We start from the raw sequence: 20,870 nt of genomic DNA, 5'->3' as shown, positions 1-20,870 counted from the left end.
ACGTATTGCAAATTTGTAACATATCATACAAATTTCAATCCAAAATGGATGATGGATATCCACAAATACATTCCATACCAAACGTAACATATCAGATTTTTGTTTACTATGTTACATCTACCCCTGAGTCCAGGTTGAAAATACAGTCTTTTCAATAATTGGTTATTTTATTAATGGCAAACCACTCATCCTAACTTGGTGGTGGCTGACATCAAATGTAGGCTACTATTTAGGTTGGATTCTATTTCTTTGGCAAAACTCCCTTACAATCGTATTCCTAACTGATGACAGCACAAGTTCAAGAATGTAGAATTTATTAAATGATTCATTGTCAATCCATCTGCAGTGGGACTTGCACAACTTGCATAATGTACCATCAATGTCAATATCAGTTGGGTATAGGAATATAAAAAAGCTTCAGAAAATTCCCTTTTCATTCCAATAGTACAGAATAACATTTACCAGTTATTTGTACCATGAAGTACCATCACATACTATACACAACAGGATTGGGAATTGTAGCCCTACACATGCTATCCCTGGATCCAACAAAGCAGTAGCATCAAACCTAAAAATGCAGAATACTGTACAACGTTTTAAGGATTCTTTCCAGAAGCAGAATTACTAGATTTCATAACTCAGAGATACAGGATAGTTCCGGACTGAACATGTTTACTACTGTACATTTCCTGGAAGAACACAGTGAAATCAATCAGTAACACAATAAGTGATTCCTATGGAATAATGAATGTCCTCACCAACTCTCGGCTTCTGGCAGTGTCCAGAGGGATAGGGTCTGCGTTTAAGGCACATGTCTGATGCAACCTAAAAATGCTGCTTTGTCACTGAATGGTCTATCGCTACTGGCGTGCTGGATTGAATCCCCAAGCCGACAAGGTAAAAATATGTCATTCTGCCCTTGAGCAAGGCAATTAATCTTAATTGCTCCAGGGTTGCTGTCAATAATGGCTGATCGCCTGGCTGTGACCCCACTCTCCAAGGGTGTCTCAGGGGGAGTGGGATATGCAAAAAATACATTTCCATTTCACACCTCACACTTGTACAGGTTACCCACTTGTACATACAGTAAAACAGGACTATATGAGCGCCACCTAATTATTCAGTCATTGGTGCCTGGTTGATAATGACATAGGCGTGGTCCCCATTGAGGTGGTCCTCTCCCTTTTGGATCCAGTTTCTTGATTGATGTTCAGTTTATCCATGCCCATGTGGTCTATGTCCAGTCACTTCCTGGTTGTGACCTCACACGGATATGACCCGTATGGGGCGCTCCTGGGCACTCCACTCCTCCAGAAGTGGAGTGCTCACCACGGACACACTGCCCTCCTGTCCTACATATAGTCTGGCCAAGCCTGAGCCAGAGGGTACCTCTGGGTTCCGGTACCCCACGGTCCGAGTTGAACCTGGATACTGGGGTGGGATGGGGTTTTGAAGTAGGCCTGGATTGTTTGGTTGACCTGGGTTGCGGTACAGGCCTGAGTTGTGCAGAAGAATGGGCTGGTCGTAGCCTCTGCAGGGGAGAGGAGCTGAGTTGAGGGCTGGGCCGAAGGTGGAGGCTGGGGCTGGACCAGTCAGAGCATAGGGGTACTGATGGCACCTGTGGAGAGGACAGAGACAGCGACATTGAGCTTCTCAAGGCAAACTCACAGACACAAACATACAGAAGACACACACACACAGTCCACACCAGCTGGGTCTCCTTTGGTCACACATTGAAGGGTCCTGGTGGTCCCATTGTCGCAGTGTCTTCTCCTGGGTGTTGTTATTGTTGTTTCTGCCCTTGTGGTCATAGTGAGAGGCCCTGTTCTCCTCCTGCTCCGCTCGCTCTGGCTGGTGCCACAGATCCGTCTCCCTGGCAATGCAAAAAAGCTGTACATCTCAATATCCGTATGAATCCCTATAGTGCAGTACTCAACCACATGTGATCATTTATGGCTCTACATCTTTTATCGCACCTCCTGACATCTTACACGTTTTGTCTCACCTTTCCTCTCCTCTCATCGCGTCTTTCCCTTACCTCTTCTCCTTTCATTCCTCCTTTCACCTCTTCTGACTCTTCTTCCCATCCCCCCCCCCCCTATAAGTTATACTTCTCTCCTCCCTTTTCTCCTCCTCTCCTCTCACCTCTCCTCCTTTTTCCTTTCCTCCTCCTTGACACAGTCGAGCAGACAGCAGGTGATGAAGGCCATGGACATGAGCAGGATGATGGCACAGCTAATGATAGAGGACACCACTGCCACACTGAACCCAAAGTCATCCGACATGGACAACGCTGGGAGAGGGGGGGAAAAAACATTTTAAAAATCAATCAATCTATTTAGGAACTGTGCCTACAGAAAGTGATGGCTATATCATATATTTGAATGCTGTATTACATTCAGCTAGAATAGGCAAGTGGTCTTTCTGTTCTTTAAATGTTCCCAGAATGTGTCATTAGGTTGTGGGAACAGTCTGGTGGGAACATCTTTTACTGATTTAAAGGTCCAATACAGGCATTTTTATCTCAATTTAAAATAATTTCTGGGTAACAATAAAGTACCTTACTGTGATTGTTTTCAATTAAAATTAATTAAAAAAAACAGCTAAATCATTAGTGTTACAAGTACACGGCATATGAAGAGAATGGGAACATTTTAATAATTCAGAAATAGTTCTATGTCCTGACTGACCATAATTAGACTGAAACCCCCCACAATAACACAGATATCCCCTGGTGGTGCAGAAGGTTAATGATCTGGCTGCAAAGCTAAAGATTGTAGGTTCAATGTTCTTTAATCATGTTGCTTTTGAAAACCGCTGTGAAATACAATCTACTAAAGGAGAGGATGTTTTTTGTTTGTCCAGTGCCTTCGGGAAGCATCAGACCCCTTGACTTTTTCCACATTTCGTTAAGTTACAGCCTTGTTCTAAAATTGATTAAATAGTATTTTTTTCTTAACAATCTACACACAGTAACCCATAAAGACAAACCGAAAACAGGTTTTTAGAAATGTTGCTATGAGCCTCGAAATTAAGCTCAGGTGCATCCTGTTTCCATTGATCATCCTTGAGATGTTTCTACAACTTGATTGGAGTCCACCTGTGGTAAATTCTATTGATTGGACATGATTTGGAAAGGCTCACACCTGTCTATATAAGGTCCCACAGTTGACAGTACATGTCAGAGCAAAAACCAAGCCAATGATGTTGAAGGAGTTCTCCGTAAAGCTCCGAGACAGGATTGTGTCGAGGTACAGATCTGGGGAAGGGTACCAAAAAATGTCTGCAGCATTGAAGTCCCCAAGAACACCATGGCACCCCAAGACAAAAGGGGTCTGAATACTTTCCAAAGCACTGAATAAATCCAGTCTGAAATCCAGAACTTAAACTAAATGTAAAAAATAAAACATTTTGTAAAAATGTACTGTCCAGTTGTGCTGACACTCAATATAATGCATGCGATATAATTCCTACTTTAAGACGATTTGAAAAGACAATCTGAAAATTCCTTTCACCTGAAAAGCAAAAGTGATCCTCATCACTCATAGCCTTGTAAATATGGGCATATAAAGAGTATGGGTGAAGGGATGGTGTAACGGATCTCGTCCTCCTCTTGAGGAGGAGTAGCGAGAAGGATCGGAGGACCAAAACGTGGTAACACGTGGTAAGTGTTCATGATGTAATATTTAATGAATCAAACTGAACACTGAACTACAAAAACAAAGTGAACGAACGAAAACAGTCCTGTCTGGCGACATACACAAAGACAGAAAATAATCACCCACGAAACACAGGTGGAAAAAGGCTACCTAAGTATGATTCTCAATCAGAGACAACTAACGACACCTGCCTCTGATTGAGAACCAAACTAGGCCGAACACAGAAACCAACATAGAAAAACAAACATAGACTGCCCACCCCAACTCACAACCTGACCATACTAAAACAAAGACAAAACAAAGGAACTAAGGTCAGAACGTGACAGATGGTGAATAACCCAGTGGCCAGTATTTCCCTGGGTCAGTTATGTCTAAGAAGGTTAAAAAGGAAGCATGGAATTCCTGATTGCCAAACGGCTATATACTGAAAAAATAAGAAATAAAAGAGCTTCACTGGTGTAGCAGAAGATAAATTGAAACCCCACAAGGGCTGACTGTAAACACATTGAAAAAATAGATGCTTCTGTTTGTATGAGTACATGCTGTTTAAGTGTCCTCTGAATGAAATATTGTGCAGATTGTAAACATATGAATTTTGAAAAATATGTTTATGATGAAATGCTGTTCAAATGTGTGTCACTATATCGGCAACAACACAGTCCTTAATGTGAATTGCCATTAAATCTGGAGAGGAAAATAATTGGGATGTATTCCAATCTGCTTGAAGGAGCTACAAATGTTAATGTTGTGGTAACATTAGGTAAAACCTAAATATAACATTTTCTAAATATTCTTGAAATGTTCTGAGGACCTACAAGACAAGGTAAAATGTATATTGTGTGAACGTCAATGGAATATTATGTTAAACCTAAAACAGATATGCTATGAACGTTGTAAACATGAACTTATTTCATTCTAACAACATTAAGGGAATATCCTGTGCAACCTAATTTAAACATTGCATGAATGTCATCACAACTAAGCATATTTTGTGTTTTGGGAACTTTTCTCTTATACCATACCCACACTGTTCCCACAACCTAATTAAATGTTCTGGGAACCTTTAAAGAACTCAGAAAGGCTATTCTGCCAACATTCTTGCAACATCAAAGGAATGTTTTGTGCTCCCTGATACAAACATGATCTAAATGTCAGCACATCTGGACAGTTGGAGTGTTTTGTGCTCCCCGATACAAACATGATCTAAATGTCAGCACATCTGGACAGTTGGAGTGTTTTGGGAACCTGCCTCTTGACATTTCCCCACAATGTTCCGACAACCTAACGAACTGGATGTTTTTTGTGTTTTGGGAAGATCTCTCACCAGACGGTTCCCACAACCTAATGTCACATTGTGGGAACCTTTAAAGAACAGACAAAATATTGTTTTTGTAAAATCAGATGAATGTTTTTTGCATCCTAAAATAAACATTGTAGAATAATCTGCACAACTGGACAGTTTTTGTGTTTTAGGAACATATATTGTATGATGTCCCCACAATGTTCCCACTAGACTGTTCCCACAACCTTATGAAACATTCTGGGAATGTAAATAACCTTCAAAGAACAAATGTGTTCTAGGAATGGTCTTGCAACATCATGTGAATGTTTTAATCAAACATTCTATAATCATCAACACGATTGGACAGTTTTTGTGTTATAAATGTTCTTGGAACTTTCACTGAACCAATTCTGGTTTGCTGGGGATCTCCAATATATTCCTCTATATTCCTCTTCTTCAGAATAATGAAGAGACTGACAAGCAGGCAGACACAGCTCTGGGGGAGTTTGCAATCCCTGCACTTTTTCCACTCAATGCATTCTGAATCTTTTAATTTACTCCACATACACAGAGAGACACACACTGTCCTAAGAGGACAACTTTCATTTTCACAGTAGAGTTGAGCCTGGCTCATCCATAATGTATGACTGAAGTGACGGCTGTCTCCACATGCTCTCAGCCATTGATTGGCCAGCAGAGCTGACTCAGAGTCAGGAAGACAGGGAGAGAGGGACAAACCTGACAGTCTCCCATTTGGCTTTCTGGTCCTCATCAAATACAAATATGCTTTACATAAGAGGATTAGAAATATGAAAATAATGTCTAGGAATATTTCAAGAACAAACTTAACAGGCACTGTAGTGATGCTGTTTCCTTTGATTGCTGTCTTTTTAAAAGATTTTGATTAAATCAAATCAAACTATATTGACAACCAAATACAATGTAATATCACAAAATGATCTTACATTTGAAATCAACCAGAGCTTAAAACCCTATGCCTATTGTATTGTCTATTTTTAGTTGATTTCTAGGTTGAATTGAAACTATAGCTGTTGATGACATTGTAAATGCTATATAAGGCTAAAGGGCATCATTGATGATCTATGAGTGATAAAGGATGGCCACATTTCATTTGCGCCGTTAAACTACCCTTTGGAATTACTTCGATAGCAACAATGAAGCTACACTGAGTGTACAAAACATTAAGAACACCTTCCTAATATCCTTCTTTAACCTGTCTCCTCTCCTTCATCTACACTGATTCAAGTGGATTTAACAAGTGACATCAATAAGGGGATCATGGCTTTTTTTCTGATAGTGGATATCCTTCTGAAGATCTGAAGTTGTTTTAAAGGTACAAATTCAACATATTTTATAGAAGATCTGTCTACGTTGAAATGTGGTTACCATGATGACATAATCCTGTGGTAGAAGTTTCACCCTAATAACAACAGTTGATTACTTTTTTCAAATCCAATGTATTTTCAAAGTATATTCCACGTCACAATACATTAACAAATGATGTTGATCCAGTCAGTTTGTGCCCAGTGGGTAGGTATCCTCTCAGCCTTAAATACATACGTTTACACCAGGGAGAACCTCCTGACCACTGGGTGCTGTTGCTGCCCCAGACGCAGGACACCTCACTGCCCCCAACCAGATGGTGTCTGGACGGGCACTGCAAGGTGATCACCGTTCCCACGTTGGTGCCATTCCCCTGGATAATCCTCTGGGTCCCCAGCGCAGGCAGGGGCATTGGGGTACACTGGCCTGGAGGGGGAGAACGGAGATGGTCACTATAGTATATCCAGCCATATGTAAGCAGAAGAGAACACTACTTTACAGAACACTACAGTGCAGAACATGGCACTACAGAACACTCTGCATAGAAGCCCTGTAGGGGACTGCCCAGCATTGTGACAACAAAAACACCCCATCTGCAACCCTGCGCTTTGCTCTATTTAATGATGATTGTCTCAAAGCAGGAAAGATCATACATGATTAAACAAAAGGCCTGATAGCTTGGCGGAAACTCAGGACCCATCTGGAGCCATGTTAAACAGCTGGTTATCAGGCTCTGTTCTACACACTGAAATATGACTATTCACAGAATGATAGTACATTCTGTTTACATTATCACCTTATAACCTTAGGTATAATGGAAATGTCATTGAGGAAAATTGTCTGTGAAATCATGTAGCTTAGGCCTATTACGATTGAGGACAAATTGATGTAGTGTCTCTGCCACCACAAGAGGTCCTACATGTTGGAGAAATCATGTCTGAACTCTTCAACGGTATCTGAAAGAGGGACCGAGTTAATCTGGATAAAGTTTGAAATAGCTAGTAAATCTAAAACGTCTGAGTATTCCTTTGAATGAATGCTAGTGTGTGAGAGAGAGAGAGAGAGTCAGCAAGCAAGAGTTATATTGCTGACTGAGTATTGAGTGTTAGGCAAATTCACAAACCATCATTTATGATAGACAGCGCTGTGTGTGGGTGTATACGTGTGTGTGCGCATGCCTGTGGGTGTGTTAGCGTGTGTGTGCATGTGTGTGTAATTGTGTATGTGTTTAAAAGTGTAGACTGTACATCTGATATCTCAGTACAGCCGCAGTGTTAGTTGATGTGAAACTAAGAATCCTGCCATTCTGAAAGCCACCTGCAGCTTCTCAGACCATGTGATCTATAGGAACACACTCTCACTTCCTCTTTAGATTGTTTCGCCCTTTTACACAACGCAGACTCGGAATAGACAATAGACTATTCTCTTGGTGTATTGTGTTTTTTGTTGCTAGGTATTACTGCACTGTTCGAGCTAGAAACACAAGCATTTCGCTGAACCTGGGAAAACATCTGTAAATCTGTGTAGCTACTAATAACCTTTGATTTGATTTGAAGCCATAGCCTATGGCTTTCATTCTTTGTTGTCATATGATACTTTGTAGGCCTAAACAAATTATGCGTAGCTTTTAGAAAGTAATGTAGTTTTGCTGCTTTGTAAATAATTGAGCATTACAGACACAGTACATCATATAAATTAGTTTATATATATGTGTGTGTGTCATGGAATGCATTTTCTCCTAAAAAATGACATGTTGGCAGGTCCACTCTGTGATGGTGTACACACACAGTTTGCAGCTATAAATGGTTCATAGCAAATGCATTTAACAAATTCATAATGCCTCCAATCAAGCTCTAATTTCAGCCACTGCACGAATGACATGACACCTATGCCCATCTTGGATAGAATCTCGCTTACCTGTATAATTACGGCCGCCACGGTTTCCGTTTTCGGTTGAATAAATATTTCTGGAAACATCAACCACCGAAGCTGTAACCGTTGACATGTCGGATGTAGATCTACCCAACCCTCGACAACCCCTGCAGGACGCGCGTAAAAACGAAAAGGAGGCCCACAGGATGATGCTCCGTAGCCCAGAGCTGGAGAATTGCGGTGACTGTGATGGATTGTGTTCGCGCTCCGTCTCACCGGCTGTGCTCAAGCGTTAGCTTCTCTCTTTTCAGGGCGCATACTGTAGTTCTCTGGCCACCAACCCAGCAGTGTGTGTTGTTTGGTCTATCTCGCTGTGTGGTGTTGGGCTTGTCTCGCTGCGCTCTGACAATGCACCGACTGTCCCGAGCTAAAATCCGACCTTCTTTCTGTGAGAAATTCTGCAAAACTATTCGGTGTGTTTGTCAGAATGTCACTACCTTCACTTGGTTCACTCGATGTCACGGTTATAGGCGTGTTGTCCGGGAAAGTTTCAGTTCTCAAATCAGTCTGAAGTCCGATATGTGTTTGTGGCCTCAGCATTATACAGATTGCAGATCAGCTCATGAATAACGGGGAGGTGAAGAGTGGAAATATTTGAAATATCAATGTCTCTCATACAGTTTGTTGATTACACATTATCTACGGAAGCTCTCGTGGGCAGCAAGTATGAGACGGCGCAGAGAAGCGGTATTTGGACATGCATCGGCGAGAGACGTGCTTTGATAATGTAACATATATTTTACAGAATAAAATTAGGATTTTTTATGCGAGAGGGAGACAGGAGTCAGGGTTTTTGGTTTCACGGGATTGAGACTGGATAGGAAAATAGCCTAGACTGAGAAGATGTATTCCCCAAGTACATTTACACATGCTCAGAGTTTTACTTGGTGGTATGGTGTTGCTAGTGAAAGACATTTGAGACATACAGAGAACTGAGTTTAAACACGTTTACATACATTATTTCTGAATTGTTAACAGACTTCATATCTGTGACAGAGATGCCTATGTATTGAATTGTGTATAGGCCTGTCAAACACACACACACACATAGCAACGCGCGTAATCTTTTTTTTTGGTTTATTAACAGCATTCGTGTCTCGTGTGCAGTCCGTTAATGTGAATTGTGCGTGTGTTTTGAATTTATGGCGACTTTGTGTGAAGTAAATACCGCTTCCATGCAGCAACCTGTTTGGATAGTGTGCGATTTACATTCGGATAATCTACTGCTGTGCATGTTGTGGATTCTGTCGATTTGCATTAGTGCGACATTCAGGATTTAAAAAAATGCATTTCGCAGGTTTTGAGAAAGAGAGAGTGGGGGTTGGGGGTGGGGGCAGATTAATCTGAGTTTATAATCAAGGTCAGTGAAATCTGAGATTCCCTAAAAGCAGGCCACTTCGATACAGCTATGACTGGAAGTGATTTTTTCAAAGCAGATTAGGATAATCTACACAGCAGGTTAGGCTATTTAAATAGCAAGTTAAGATAATAAGGTTAAGATCAAATCCAATTTTATTGGCCACATACATGCGTTTAGCAGATGTTATTGCAGGTGTAGCGAAATGCTTGTGCTTCTAGCTCCAACAGTGCAGTAATATTTAACAATTAATATCTAACAGTTTCACAACATATACCCAAAATACACGTACATCTAAGTGAGGAATGGATTAAGAATGAATATATATATATACACACACACACACACACATACATACATATATATATATACATACATACATACATATACATATATATACATACATACACATATATATAGCAGCATTGGACTAAGATACAGTGGCATAGTATAGAGTACAGTATATCCATATGAGATGGGTGATGCAATATTTACAAACAATTAAAGTGACTAAGATACCGTAGAATAGTATAGAGTTCAGTTTATACATATGAGATGAGTAATGCAAGATAATGGAGGAGACATCATTAAAGTGACTAGTATTTCATTTCCTTAAAGTGGCCAGTTATCCCTAATGTGCTAGGGATGGCTGTTTAGCAATATGATGACCTTGAGATAGAAGCTGTTTTTCAGTCTCTCGGTCCCAGCTTTGATGCACCTGTACTGACCTCGCCTTCTGGATGGTAGCGGGGTGAACAGGCAGTGGTTGATGTCCTTGATTATATTTTTGGCCTTCCTATGGCATCGGGTGCTGTAGGTGTTCAGGAGGGTTGGAAGTTTGCCCCTGGTTATGCGTTGGGCGGAATGTACCACCCTCTGGAGAGCTTTGCGGTTGTGGGCGGTGCAGTTGCCGTACCAGGCGCTGATACAGCCCGACAGGATGTTCTCAATTGTGCATCTGTAAAAGATCATGAGGGTTTTAGGCGTTAAGACAAATTTCTTTAGCCTCCTGAGGTTGAGGGTCTGCATTGACCCAAAGCATCTGAACCAAGCACTGAAACGATCCCACTACATCATGCCGACACTAGAGGATGTCCTCTATAAGCTTCCCAAGGCCAGGATCTTCACCTTGGTGGATGCCCGAGATGCATTCCTTCAATGCAAGCTGGACGAAGAAAGCAGCTTCATGACTACCTTCTGGACCCCCTGGGGTAGGAAACACTGACTCAAGCTCCCGTTTGGTGTCTCAGTGGCGCCTGAGGTATACCAACGCAAGCAGCACAAGTTACTAGTTGGGCTCAAGGGCATTGAACCCATCGCCGATGATGTCCTGATCGTAGGCTGTGGTGACACAGACGAAGAAGCAGAACGCGACCACAATGTGAAGCTCCTGGCACTGATGGAGTGCTGCCAATCAGTTAAGCTTTGTCTTGGCTTGAAGAAGCTGCAGTTTAAGGTGAAAGACATCCACTTCCATGGCCACATTCTCTCGGGCAAAAGGCCTTAAGCCGGACCCAGACAAGGTCCGAGCGATCCTCGACATGCCAAACCCGTCTGATGCAAAAGGAGTACAGCGTCTCATCGGTTTTGCAAACTATCTTTCATGCCAAACCTATCAGCAGTCTGTGAGCCTCTGCGCCGGTTGCTGGACAAAGATACACCATGGCACTGGCTACCCAAGCGCGAGGCCGCAGTGCAGGAGATGAAATCTCTGGCATCATCCATGCCAGTGTTGTGCTACTACGACGTCACGAAGCCTGTCACAATCCAGCCAAAGGGGACTTGGATGCTGCCTTATGCAGGAAGGCCAGCCCGTTGCGTTTGCCTCGTGAGCACTCACCCCCACCGAACAAAACTATGTACAAATTGAGAAAGAGTGTCTCAGCATTGTCCTCTCCTTCTCCTGATTCCATCACTACTTATATGGTCTAGAGCTGGTCACCGCTGAAACTGACCACAAACCATTCATTGCCATATTCAGTAAACCTCTCCTCAACGCACCCAAGAGGCTTCAAAGCATGCGCCTGACTCTGCAAAACTACAGCCTGAAGGTCATTGAGCAGGGCAACAGCACACACTGAGCAGGGCAACAGCACAATGTACAGGCAGAGGCACTGTCTATCAGCAGGCCATCTGTTCGCTACAGCAGGAACAACAAGATGTTCAACAGATCAATCAGGCAGACTACTTAAACGTCACAGATCACCGCCTAGCAGATCAGATCAGGCAACACACTGACAAGGACGAACACCTACTGTCAATGACTACTAATACTGGACCTTTCGAGATGAGATCAGCATGCAAAATGGAGTCTTGTTCAGAGGTCAGAAGGTCATTATCCCCAAATCACTACGTCCAGAGATGCTTACCCCCTTACACTCCAGTCACGTTGGAGGTGACGCATGCTACCGCAAGGCTCGCGAAACATTATACTGGCCAAACATGCAAGCAGAAATTAAAGACTGTCAGCAACTGTACCACATGCAACGAGTACGCTCATGAACAGCAAAAGGAAACCATGATGTCACAAACTGCCCACAAGGGCCTGGCAAATCGTCAGCATGGACTTATTCAGCCACAGACAAAAGGACTATCTTCTCATCGTTGATCACTACTCTGACTTTTGGGAAATTGAACTGCTGCCTGACTTGTCTGCAGAGACGGTCATAAAGCTCTGCAAGGCGCAGTTTGCAAGGCAAGGTCAGCTTGACAAGGTAATCACGGACAATGGCCCACAATTCATTGCACAGTTCAAGCGTTTCGCTTCAGAATGGGAGTTTGACCACGTGACCTCTTCAAGACACCCAAAAGCAAATGGCAAGGCAGCTGTCAAGATTGCAAAAAACCTGTTAAGCAGGGCCTTGCGCGACAGCAACGACCCATGGAGAGCGATCTTACAGTGGAGGAACACACTCACCGAAAACATGGATAGCAGCCCAGCACAACGCCTTCTGTCCAGACGTCTGAAGACTACTATCCCCGTAGCTAACAACCTGCGTCATGGTTGGCATCACGGACAAACTGCGTCACAGAAAGCCGCTCGCTAAGTGCTTCTATGACCGGACTGCTCGAGACCTACCAGAGCTGGAGGTGGGTGAAACGATAAGGATGAAGCTGCTGCCGGGAGACCACACAGGACTTTGGAGGCTGGGCACATGCCTACAGAGTTGCACCACGTTCTTACCTGATGGATGTTGGTCTATTGTCACAATCAGGTGGATCTGTGCGTAGCAGAGCAGACAAACCAGAACACGCCATACACTCACCTAGATGAGCTGGATCACAGTCCAGGCCTAAGGGTGCAGAATTGAGACATGAGCCAACTGAAGGTGAGGCTTCTACCCCACCAAGCTCTCCAGCTCATGGCCCTAATGGCCCTGTCAGAGCCAATACTTACTTATGGGTGGGTCGGCTGTGCAAGGCTTAATCTGTAAGCAAGAGACTTAACTTGTCCTCTGTTTTTTATTTTTTAATTTGGCCCCTTTTTTCATGGTATCCAATTGTTAGTAGCTACTATCTTGTCTCATCGCTACAACTCCCGTACGGGCTCGGGAGAGACGAAGGTCGAAACCCTACCAAGCCGCACTGCTTCTTAACACAGCGCGCATCCAACCCGGAAGCCAGCCGCACCAATGTGTCGGAGGAAACACCGTGCCCCTGGCAACCTTGGTTAGCGTGCACTGCGCCCGGCCTACCACAGGAGTCGGTGGGACAAGGATGAGACAAGGATATCCCTACCGGCCAAACCCTCCCTAACCCGGAAGACGCTAGGCCAATTGTGCGTCGCCCCACTGACCTCCCGGCCACAGCCGGTTACGACAGAGCCTGGGCGCAAACCCAGAGTCTCTGGCTGCAGTACAGCGCCCTTAACCACTGCGCCACCCGGGAGGCCCAACTTGTCCTCTGTTAAAAAAAAATAATTAAAAAGGAAGATGACAACTGAAGTAAAAAGAAGATGTAATGCTTTTTCAATTGTTATGACTTGACTGTGAAGTCAAGTCTAGTTGATAGGTATTCGACTAGCCAGACTGTTCCCCGGACTCCACGTTGTAACGGTTTTGACTTGAGGTTATTATTTATAGGGGTGCCAGGTAGGTTGTGCCTACCAGAGAAAACATTGGTTTCTCCTTTTAGTTTGGGAGGGAATGAGTCCCATCTGGTCCGTCAAGTCTACACCAATACAAAATGACTTATGTAAAAGTCAGGATGGAAATAAACTTTTCATAAACCCTTAAAACATTGAAAATAACTTCAAAAACAACTATATTCTTTTGCGTGGGTTGTATTAGCAACATCAATGATTACACACATAATAATATAACACAATGAGTTCTGGTTCCTCCAGAAATGTCCTGTACCTCGGGCCTAAAAAGAGTCCAGCCCGGTAAAGGAGTTCAGTGAACTCAAGTGACTTTTGTCACGCAATGTTTGTCCGTTCATTCCGTGTAGCGTAAACCCAGTATTAATCATACAATAAATATAACAATAATTTTACCACAGAACTTTAAAGCGTATCAGCTCTTACTAAGTCCTCAACTACATCTAACTACATAAATCATCACAGTATACATCACATCAAAACAAATGAAATACCGTATACAAAAAGGTGGTAGTCAGTCGGTCAGTCAGACAATCCAATCCGCCAATAGATCTCCAGCGGAGAAAGGCCACGAACGCAAAGAGTGGATCCGATCCTGGGTAAACTCTATTAGGCTACAAAACACACGTTTAACCGCAACAAAACAACGGAATAGAGAAGCTTCGGGAACTGAGGGTTGAACACATCCTCAGTCACGTCTCCATCACAACCCCACTTTTGCGCAGCTGATGCTGGCTATTTAATTGGGAATTAAAGGGAAAGCGCCCTATTGGAAGGAGCTGCACTGAGACGGTTCAGAATAATTCAGGGCCGTCACAACGTGTATGGATTTGTACAATGCTTAACAAGGCTATTGAACTTAACATTGGTCTGTCTTTATTCCTTTATCTAACATATCATACAGAAACAAGGACTTCATTACAAAATGAGAAGCCAGGGTTGCCAACTGAAAATAATACATTTTGAGAACAAAGTTATACTGTAGGTCAACAGACAGTCAAGTTTTCCTTGGAAATAAACTCCAAAGGGTGGAGAAAGTTTGGATCCTCAGATTTGAGAATCAGACACAACAACATGTAGCTCACATAAAGAACTTCCCCACAAACATGCAATCATCTATTTGTACAGACAGACCCAAACAGTCACACAGCCTTTTATTACTTCTAAGTGTTTATTATGCAGAAACCACAGTGATAAGGCACACCTTACCCCTTTTCTCTATTGACTCCTGGTCATTGTGAATGCAGGGTGGGTATGGGGCTGCTCTGCTCTGCTTGATAAGTCCTCAGACTTGCACAGCCCCTTTCACCTGAGCTACACCAGCCACCACACACACACACACACTCTGATTCATTGAAATAACAACTCAAGAATTTTAAAGAGTCACTTGTCAGTGAGTTTTGATGGCAGATCTCAGTGGTTATGGTCACCCATGGATTGAGTAGAGTTAAAGTATCCTGCCCAGCAGCACAATGCGTCTCTCTGTGGGCGAGAGGCAACCCCAGCCCTGGGCTATATAGACCTACTAGATGAGAGGAGACTGTGTCTTTACTTTCTTTCTCCAACTATTGAAGAGGTGGGCAGTAAAATAAAGTAATTGTGTGAGTCAACAGAGCAGCCTGTTCTTATAGACTAGATGTAACATAGCAAACGTAATTCTGGGACACTCAAAATAGTATGATATGTTAAGTTTGGTATGGTTAAATAAGACAGAAGGTTACTTAAGGCAAAAATGAAAGTAGGGTTATTGGTTAGGGTGGATGGGTGGGCGTATAATGAAAAACTCAAAACTCTGGCAACCTAAAGGTTGCATGTTCAAATCTCATCACAGACCACTTTAGCTAATTAGGTACTTTGGAACTACTTAACATGTTAGCTAACCCTTCCCCTAGCCTTAACTCTTTAACTTAACTACTAACCTTAACCCTAACCCCTAGCTTAGCTAACATTAGCCACCTAGCTGACATTAGCATTAGACACCTAGCCACCTAGCTAACATTAGCCACAGAAAATTGGAATTCGTAACATATCATACTGTACGTTTTGCAAATTCAAAACATGTTGTACAAATTGGAATTCGTTACATATTGTACGAATTGCAATTTGTAACATATACGAAATGGATGATGGACATCCACAAATCAATACATACCATATGAAACGTAACATATCATACTAATTGGAGTATATCGGATTTATATTTATTATGTTACCCCTGTCTACCCCTGAGTCCAGGTTGAACAGTGAGATGGATCATATGTCTCTGAGGAGAGTGTTTTTATTGCTTTTGGATCGAATGAGGACAACTCTGTTGAAAGGAAGAAGATAAGTAGTAGAAAGGATTTTGAAGAGATGATCTCAGACATTCTAATCACAAAACCGGGGCAATCTAACTTCCTCATTTTTACACATAGATACAGTCCTAGAGATAGTGTAACTCAAGAAAGACACCTGACTCATATGCTGTTGGTAGTAAATGGTGGGATATTTCCCAGAGGATTGGTGAAATGGGATCGAAAAGAAAATGGGAGCTGAATGTTATACTGTGCTGACGCTCAAAGTGAATCCCCTAAAAGAAACATTAACAATACAGAAATGCAGCTAATCAATACATCTGCTGTTTATTGTTAATTGAAGTCCTTTAGCTTGGTTTACTTTTCCTCACCCAGCTGGAAATAATTGACACGTGACAAGGTGTATGTGTGTTTGTTAGTGTGCAGAGCTTGAGGGAGCACAAACAGACACACACACACATGCACACACAAACACACTCACACACACATGTACACACACACACACACTGGTGACCCTCGGTACAGCTCTGGAGTTATCCTCTCCAGTGTTGGAGAAGGTTGCCACAGCAACAGTGGATTTGTTCTGGCGTGGTTTCTGTCCTCACAGTTTGGGCTCCCAGCATCATCCATCCAGTCATATCCTCCTCTGATCTATCCATCCTTATATCCTGCTCTGAACCACGAGGGCTCAATACAGCACAGCAGAGGAACAGAGCAGCAGAGGAGGAACCAATAACTTCAAATGAAATCAATACAGTTAGTTCTACGGTATCAACATGTTAGCCCCTAAAAAGGGACCAGCTCCCTAGCTGGACATAGTTGTGATGACTTATTCTTATATTTTGGTAACAGCTCTCGGCTGTGCTTCCCTTGGTAGTCTGTAACAGTTTGCAAGCCCTGCCACATCCGACGAGCATTGGAGCCAGTGTAGTGCGATTCGATCTTAGTCCTGTATTGACACTTTGCTTGTTTGATGGTTCGTCGGAAGGCATAGCGAGATTTCTTATAAGCTTCCGGGTTAGAGTCCTGCTCCTTGAAAGCGGCGGTTCAGTGCGGATGTTGCATGTAATCCATGGCTTCTGGTTGGGGTATGTACGTACAGTCACTGTGGGGATGATGTCATCGATACACTTATTGATGAAGTCAGTGACTGATGTGGTGGTGTCCTCAATGCCACCAGAAGAATCCTGGAACATATTCCAGTCTGTGCTAACAAAACAGTCCTGTAGCTTAGCATCTGCTTCATCTGACCACTTTTTTATTGACCGAGTCATTGGTGCTTCCTGCTTTAATTTTTGCTTGTAAACAGGAATCAGGAGGATAGAATTATGGTCAGATTTGGCAAATGGAGGGCGAGGGAGGGCTTTGTATGCGTCTCTGTGTGTGGAGTAAAGGTGGTCTAGAGTTTTTTTTCCCTCTGGTTGCACATTTAACATGCTGATAGAAATCTGGTAAAACAGATTTAAGTTTCCCTGCATTAAAGTCCATGGCCACTAGAAGCGCCACCTCTGGATGAGCGTTTTCCTGTTTGCTTATGGCGGAATACAGCTCATTGAGTGCGGTCTTAGTGCCAGCATCAGTTTACGGTGGTATGTAAACACCTACGAAAAATACAGATGAGGTCTACAGCTTATCATGAGATACTCTACCTCAGGTGAGCAAAACCTTGAGACTTCCTTAGATATTGTGCACCAACTGTTGTTTACATATATGCATAGTCCACCATCCCTTGTCTTACCTGTTCTATCCTGCTGATACAGCGTATAACTAGCCGCCTGTCTGCTGATAATGTTGTCGTTCAGCCACGACTCTGTGAAGCATAAGATTTTACAGCTTTTAATGTCCCGTTGGTAGTTTAATCTTCCTCGTAGGTCGTTGATTTTATTTTCCAATGATTGCACGTTAGTTAGTAGAACGGAGGGCAGGGGGGGGGGGGGTTATTCGATCACCTACAAATTCTCAGAAGCCAGCCTGACCTCTGACCTCTTTTTCTCTGTCGTCTTTTCACGCAAATAACAGGGATTTGGGCCTGTTCCCGGGAAAGCAGTATGTCATTCACGTCGGGCTCATCGGACTCATGAAAGGAAAAAAAGCTTCTGCCAGTTCATGGTGAGTAATCACTGACTTTTCGGTCATAAGAGACGGTAGCAGCAACATTATGTACAAAATAAGTTAAAAACAACTAGGCGGCACACAGGGAATAGGAGGGGCCTGGGTGGAGGGGGAGTGAAGGTGCCCTTTCCAACGTGTCCTTCTGTACGTTTCTCTCCCTGTCAGGGGTGTGTCTCTGTTTCTCTGTTCCATATAGGCTAATAGATGAGAATGCACTACTGAATGGGTTTTCAAATTTGGATGTCGACTCAAGGTCCTGAAGCAGCACTGATGGTTTGCTTTCAGTCAGTCAACTTTGGTACAACATACTATGGACAACACTCTCGGTTGAAGGAAATACAATCACGCTTTCCACTGGTGATAAATGTGAGGCTTGGTGAGATTTTACTCCCCCCCTTACTGAGATTTACTGTCAGGGCCCAGGTCTGGCAGAATATCTGCAGAAGATCTAAATGCTGCTGTAGGCCCACCTTGGTTGGTGACAGAATCACCAGATCATCAGCAAACAGTAGATATTTGACTTCAGATTCTAGAAGGGTGAGGCTGGGTGCTGCAGACTTTTCTAGTGCCTTCGCCAATTTGTTGATATTTTTGTTGAAGAGGGTGGGGCTTAAGATGCATCCCTGTCTCACCCCACTGCCCTGTGGGAAGAAATGTGTGTTTTTTTTCCTATTTTAACCGCACACTTGTTGTTTGTGTCCATGGATTTTATAATGTTGTATATTTTTCCCCAAACACCACTTTCCATCCATTTGTATAGCAGACCCTCATGCCAAATTGAGTCCAAAGCTTTTTTGATATCAACAAAGCATGAGACAACTTTGCCTTTGTTTTGGTTTGTTTGGAATAAAATTGGGGTGTGCAGGGTGAATACGTGGTCTGTCGTATGATAATTTGGTAAAAGGACAATTTGACATTTGCTCAGTACATTGTTTTCAATGAGGACATGAATGAGTCTGATGTTAATGATAATGCAGAGGATTTTTCCCAAGGTTGCTATTGACGCATATCCCACTGTAGTTATTGGGGTCAAAATTTGTCTCCACTTGTGTATTTGAGTGATCAGTCCTTGGTTCCAAATATTGGAGAAGATGCCAGAGCTAAGGATGATGTTAACCTTTCTGATCTCCCCATCCCGGATCCGGGTTCGTGAATACAGACTCAAGCTCATTACCATAACGCAACGTTAACTATTCATGAAAATCGCAAATGAAATGAAATAAATATGCTAGCTCTCAAGCTTAGCCTTTTGTTAACAACACTGTCATCTCAGATTTTCAAAATATGCTTCTCAACCATTGCAAAACAAGCATTTGTGTAACAGTATTGATGGCTAACGTAGCATTTAGCATTAGCATTCAGCTGGCAACATTTACACAAAAAAACAGAAAAGCATTCAAAAAAATCATTTACCTTTGAAGAACTTCAGATGTTTTCAATGAGGAGACTCTCAGATAGCAAATGTTCAGTTTTTCCTGAAAGATTATTTGTTTAGGACAAATCGCTCCGTTTTCTGCGTCACGTTTAGCTATGAAAAAAACCCTGTATCCAGGATTGTGTAAATCTATCAGCAAGCTCATTAGCATAACACAACGTTAACTATTTATGAAAATCGCAAATGAAATGAAATAAATATGCCATCTCTCAAGCTTAGCCTTTTGTAAACAACACTGTCATCTCAGATTTTCAAAATATGCTTCTCAACCATAGGAAAACAATCATTTGTGTAAAAGTAGCTAGCTAGAGTTAGCATTTCGCGTTAGCATTTAGCGTTAGCATTAGCGTTAGCATCCAGCACGCAACATTAACAAAAACATAAAAGCCTTCAAATAAAATCATTTACCTTTGAAGAACTTCTGATGTTTTCAATGAGGATACTCTCAGTTAGATAGCAGATGCTCAGTTTTTCCAAAAAGATTCCTTGTGTATTAGAAATAGCTCCGTTTTATACATCACATTTGGCTACCAAAAAAAATCCATAAATTCAGTCCTCAAAACGCAAACTTTTTTCCAAATTAACTCCATAATATCGACTGAAAACATGGCAAACGTTGTTTAGAATCAATCCTCAAGGTGTTTTTCACATATCTCTTCATTGATACATCGTTCTTGGAAACATGCTTTCTCTCCTGAATCCCAGGAGAAAATGCCTGCACCTGAAGATTACGCACAAATTTAGACAAAGGACACCGGGCGGACCTCTGGAAAATGTAGTCTCTTATGGCCAATCTTCCAATGATATGCCTACAAATACGTCACAATGCTGCTAAGACCTTGGGCGAACGACAGAAAGTGTAGGCTCATTCCTTGCGCAATCACAGCCATATAAGGAGAGAATGGAAAACAGAGCTTCAGAAATTCTGCTAATTCCTGGGTGATGCATCATCTTGGTTTCGCCTGTAGAATGAGTTCTGGGGCACTTACAGACAAAATCTTTGCAGATTCTGAAACTTCAGAGTGTTTTCTTTCCAAAACTGTCAAGAATATGCATAGTCGAGCATCTTTTCGTGACAAAATATCGCGCTTAAAACGGGAACGTTTTTTATCCAAAAATGAAATAGCGCCCCTAGAGCTCTAAGAGGTTAGTATAGTCATTTGGAATTTGTTGTCTGTATATTTTATAATTTCATTGAGGATACCATCAACACCACAGGCTTTTTTGGGGTTGGAGGGTTTTTATTTTGTCCTGTAGTTTATTCAAGGTAATTGGAGAATCCAGTTGGTTCTGGTAGTCTTTAATAGTTGATTCTAAGATTTGTATTTGATCATGTATATGTTTCTGCTGTTCGTT

The 20,870-nt window shown here is 42.4% G+C and overlaps 1 protein-coding gene across 5 annotated transcripts; it reads right to left on the bottom strand.

Moving 5' to 3' along the window:
* Positions 1 to 297: 297 nt before the first annotated feature.
* Positions 298 to 20,364, bottom strand: LOC110492423 (uncharacterized). Of its 5 annotated transcripts, none has more exons than XM_090203604.1 (6): positions 19,923 to 20,364; positions 19,493 to 19,554; positions 6,523 to 6,711; positions 2,146 to 2,293; positions 1,709 to 1,873; positions 298 to 1,618 (listed from the first exon to the last, which is right to left on the bottom strand). In XM_090203604.1, exons 3-6 carry the CDS (start codon positions 6,695 to 6,697, stop codon positions 1,264 to 1,266), a joined length of 843 nt encoding a protein of 280 aa, XP_090059730.1. In that variant the 5' UTR covers positions 6,698 to 6,711; positions 19,493 to 19,554; positions 19,923 to 20,364; the 3' UTR covers positions 298 to 1,263. The 5 variants fall into 5 exon arrangements, with proteins under 5 accessions (XP_090059730.1, XP_090059729.1, XP_036803293.1 ...); XM_090203603.1 differs by lacking the exon at positions 19,493 to 19,554 and adding an exon at positions 10,303 to 10,532 and having other exon boundaries at positions 19,923 to 20,361; XM_036947398.2 differs by lacking the exons at positions 19,493 to 19,554; positions 19,923 to 20,364 and adding exons at positions 10,303 to 10,532; positions 14,168 to 14,511.
* Positions 20,365 to 20,870: the final 506 nt, after the last annotated feature.

The sequence above is a fragment of the Oncorhynchus mykiss genome, chromosome 16 (genome assembly GCF_057628025.1).
Source record: "Oncorhynchus mykiss isolate SJ-2025 chromosome 16, ASM5762802v1, whole genome shotgun sequence".
Lineage (NCBI taxonomy): Eukaryota > Metazoa > Chordata > Actinopteri > Salmoniformes > Salmonidae > Oncorhynchus > Oncorhynchus mykiss.
Note: the sequence above shows the minus strand (reverse complement) of the source record. Positions and strands in the feature narration are given on the sequence as shown.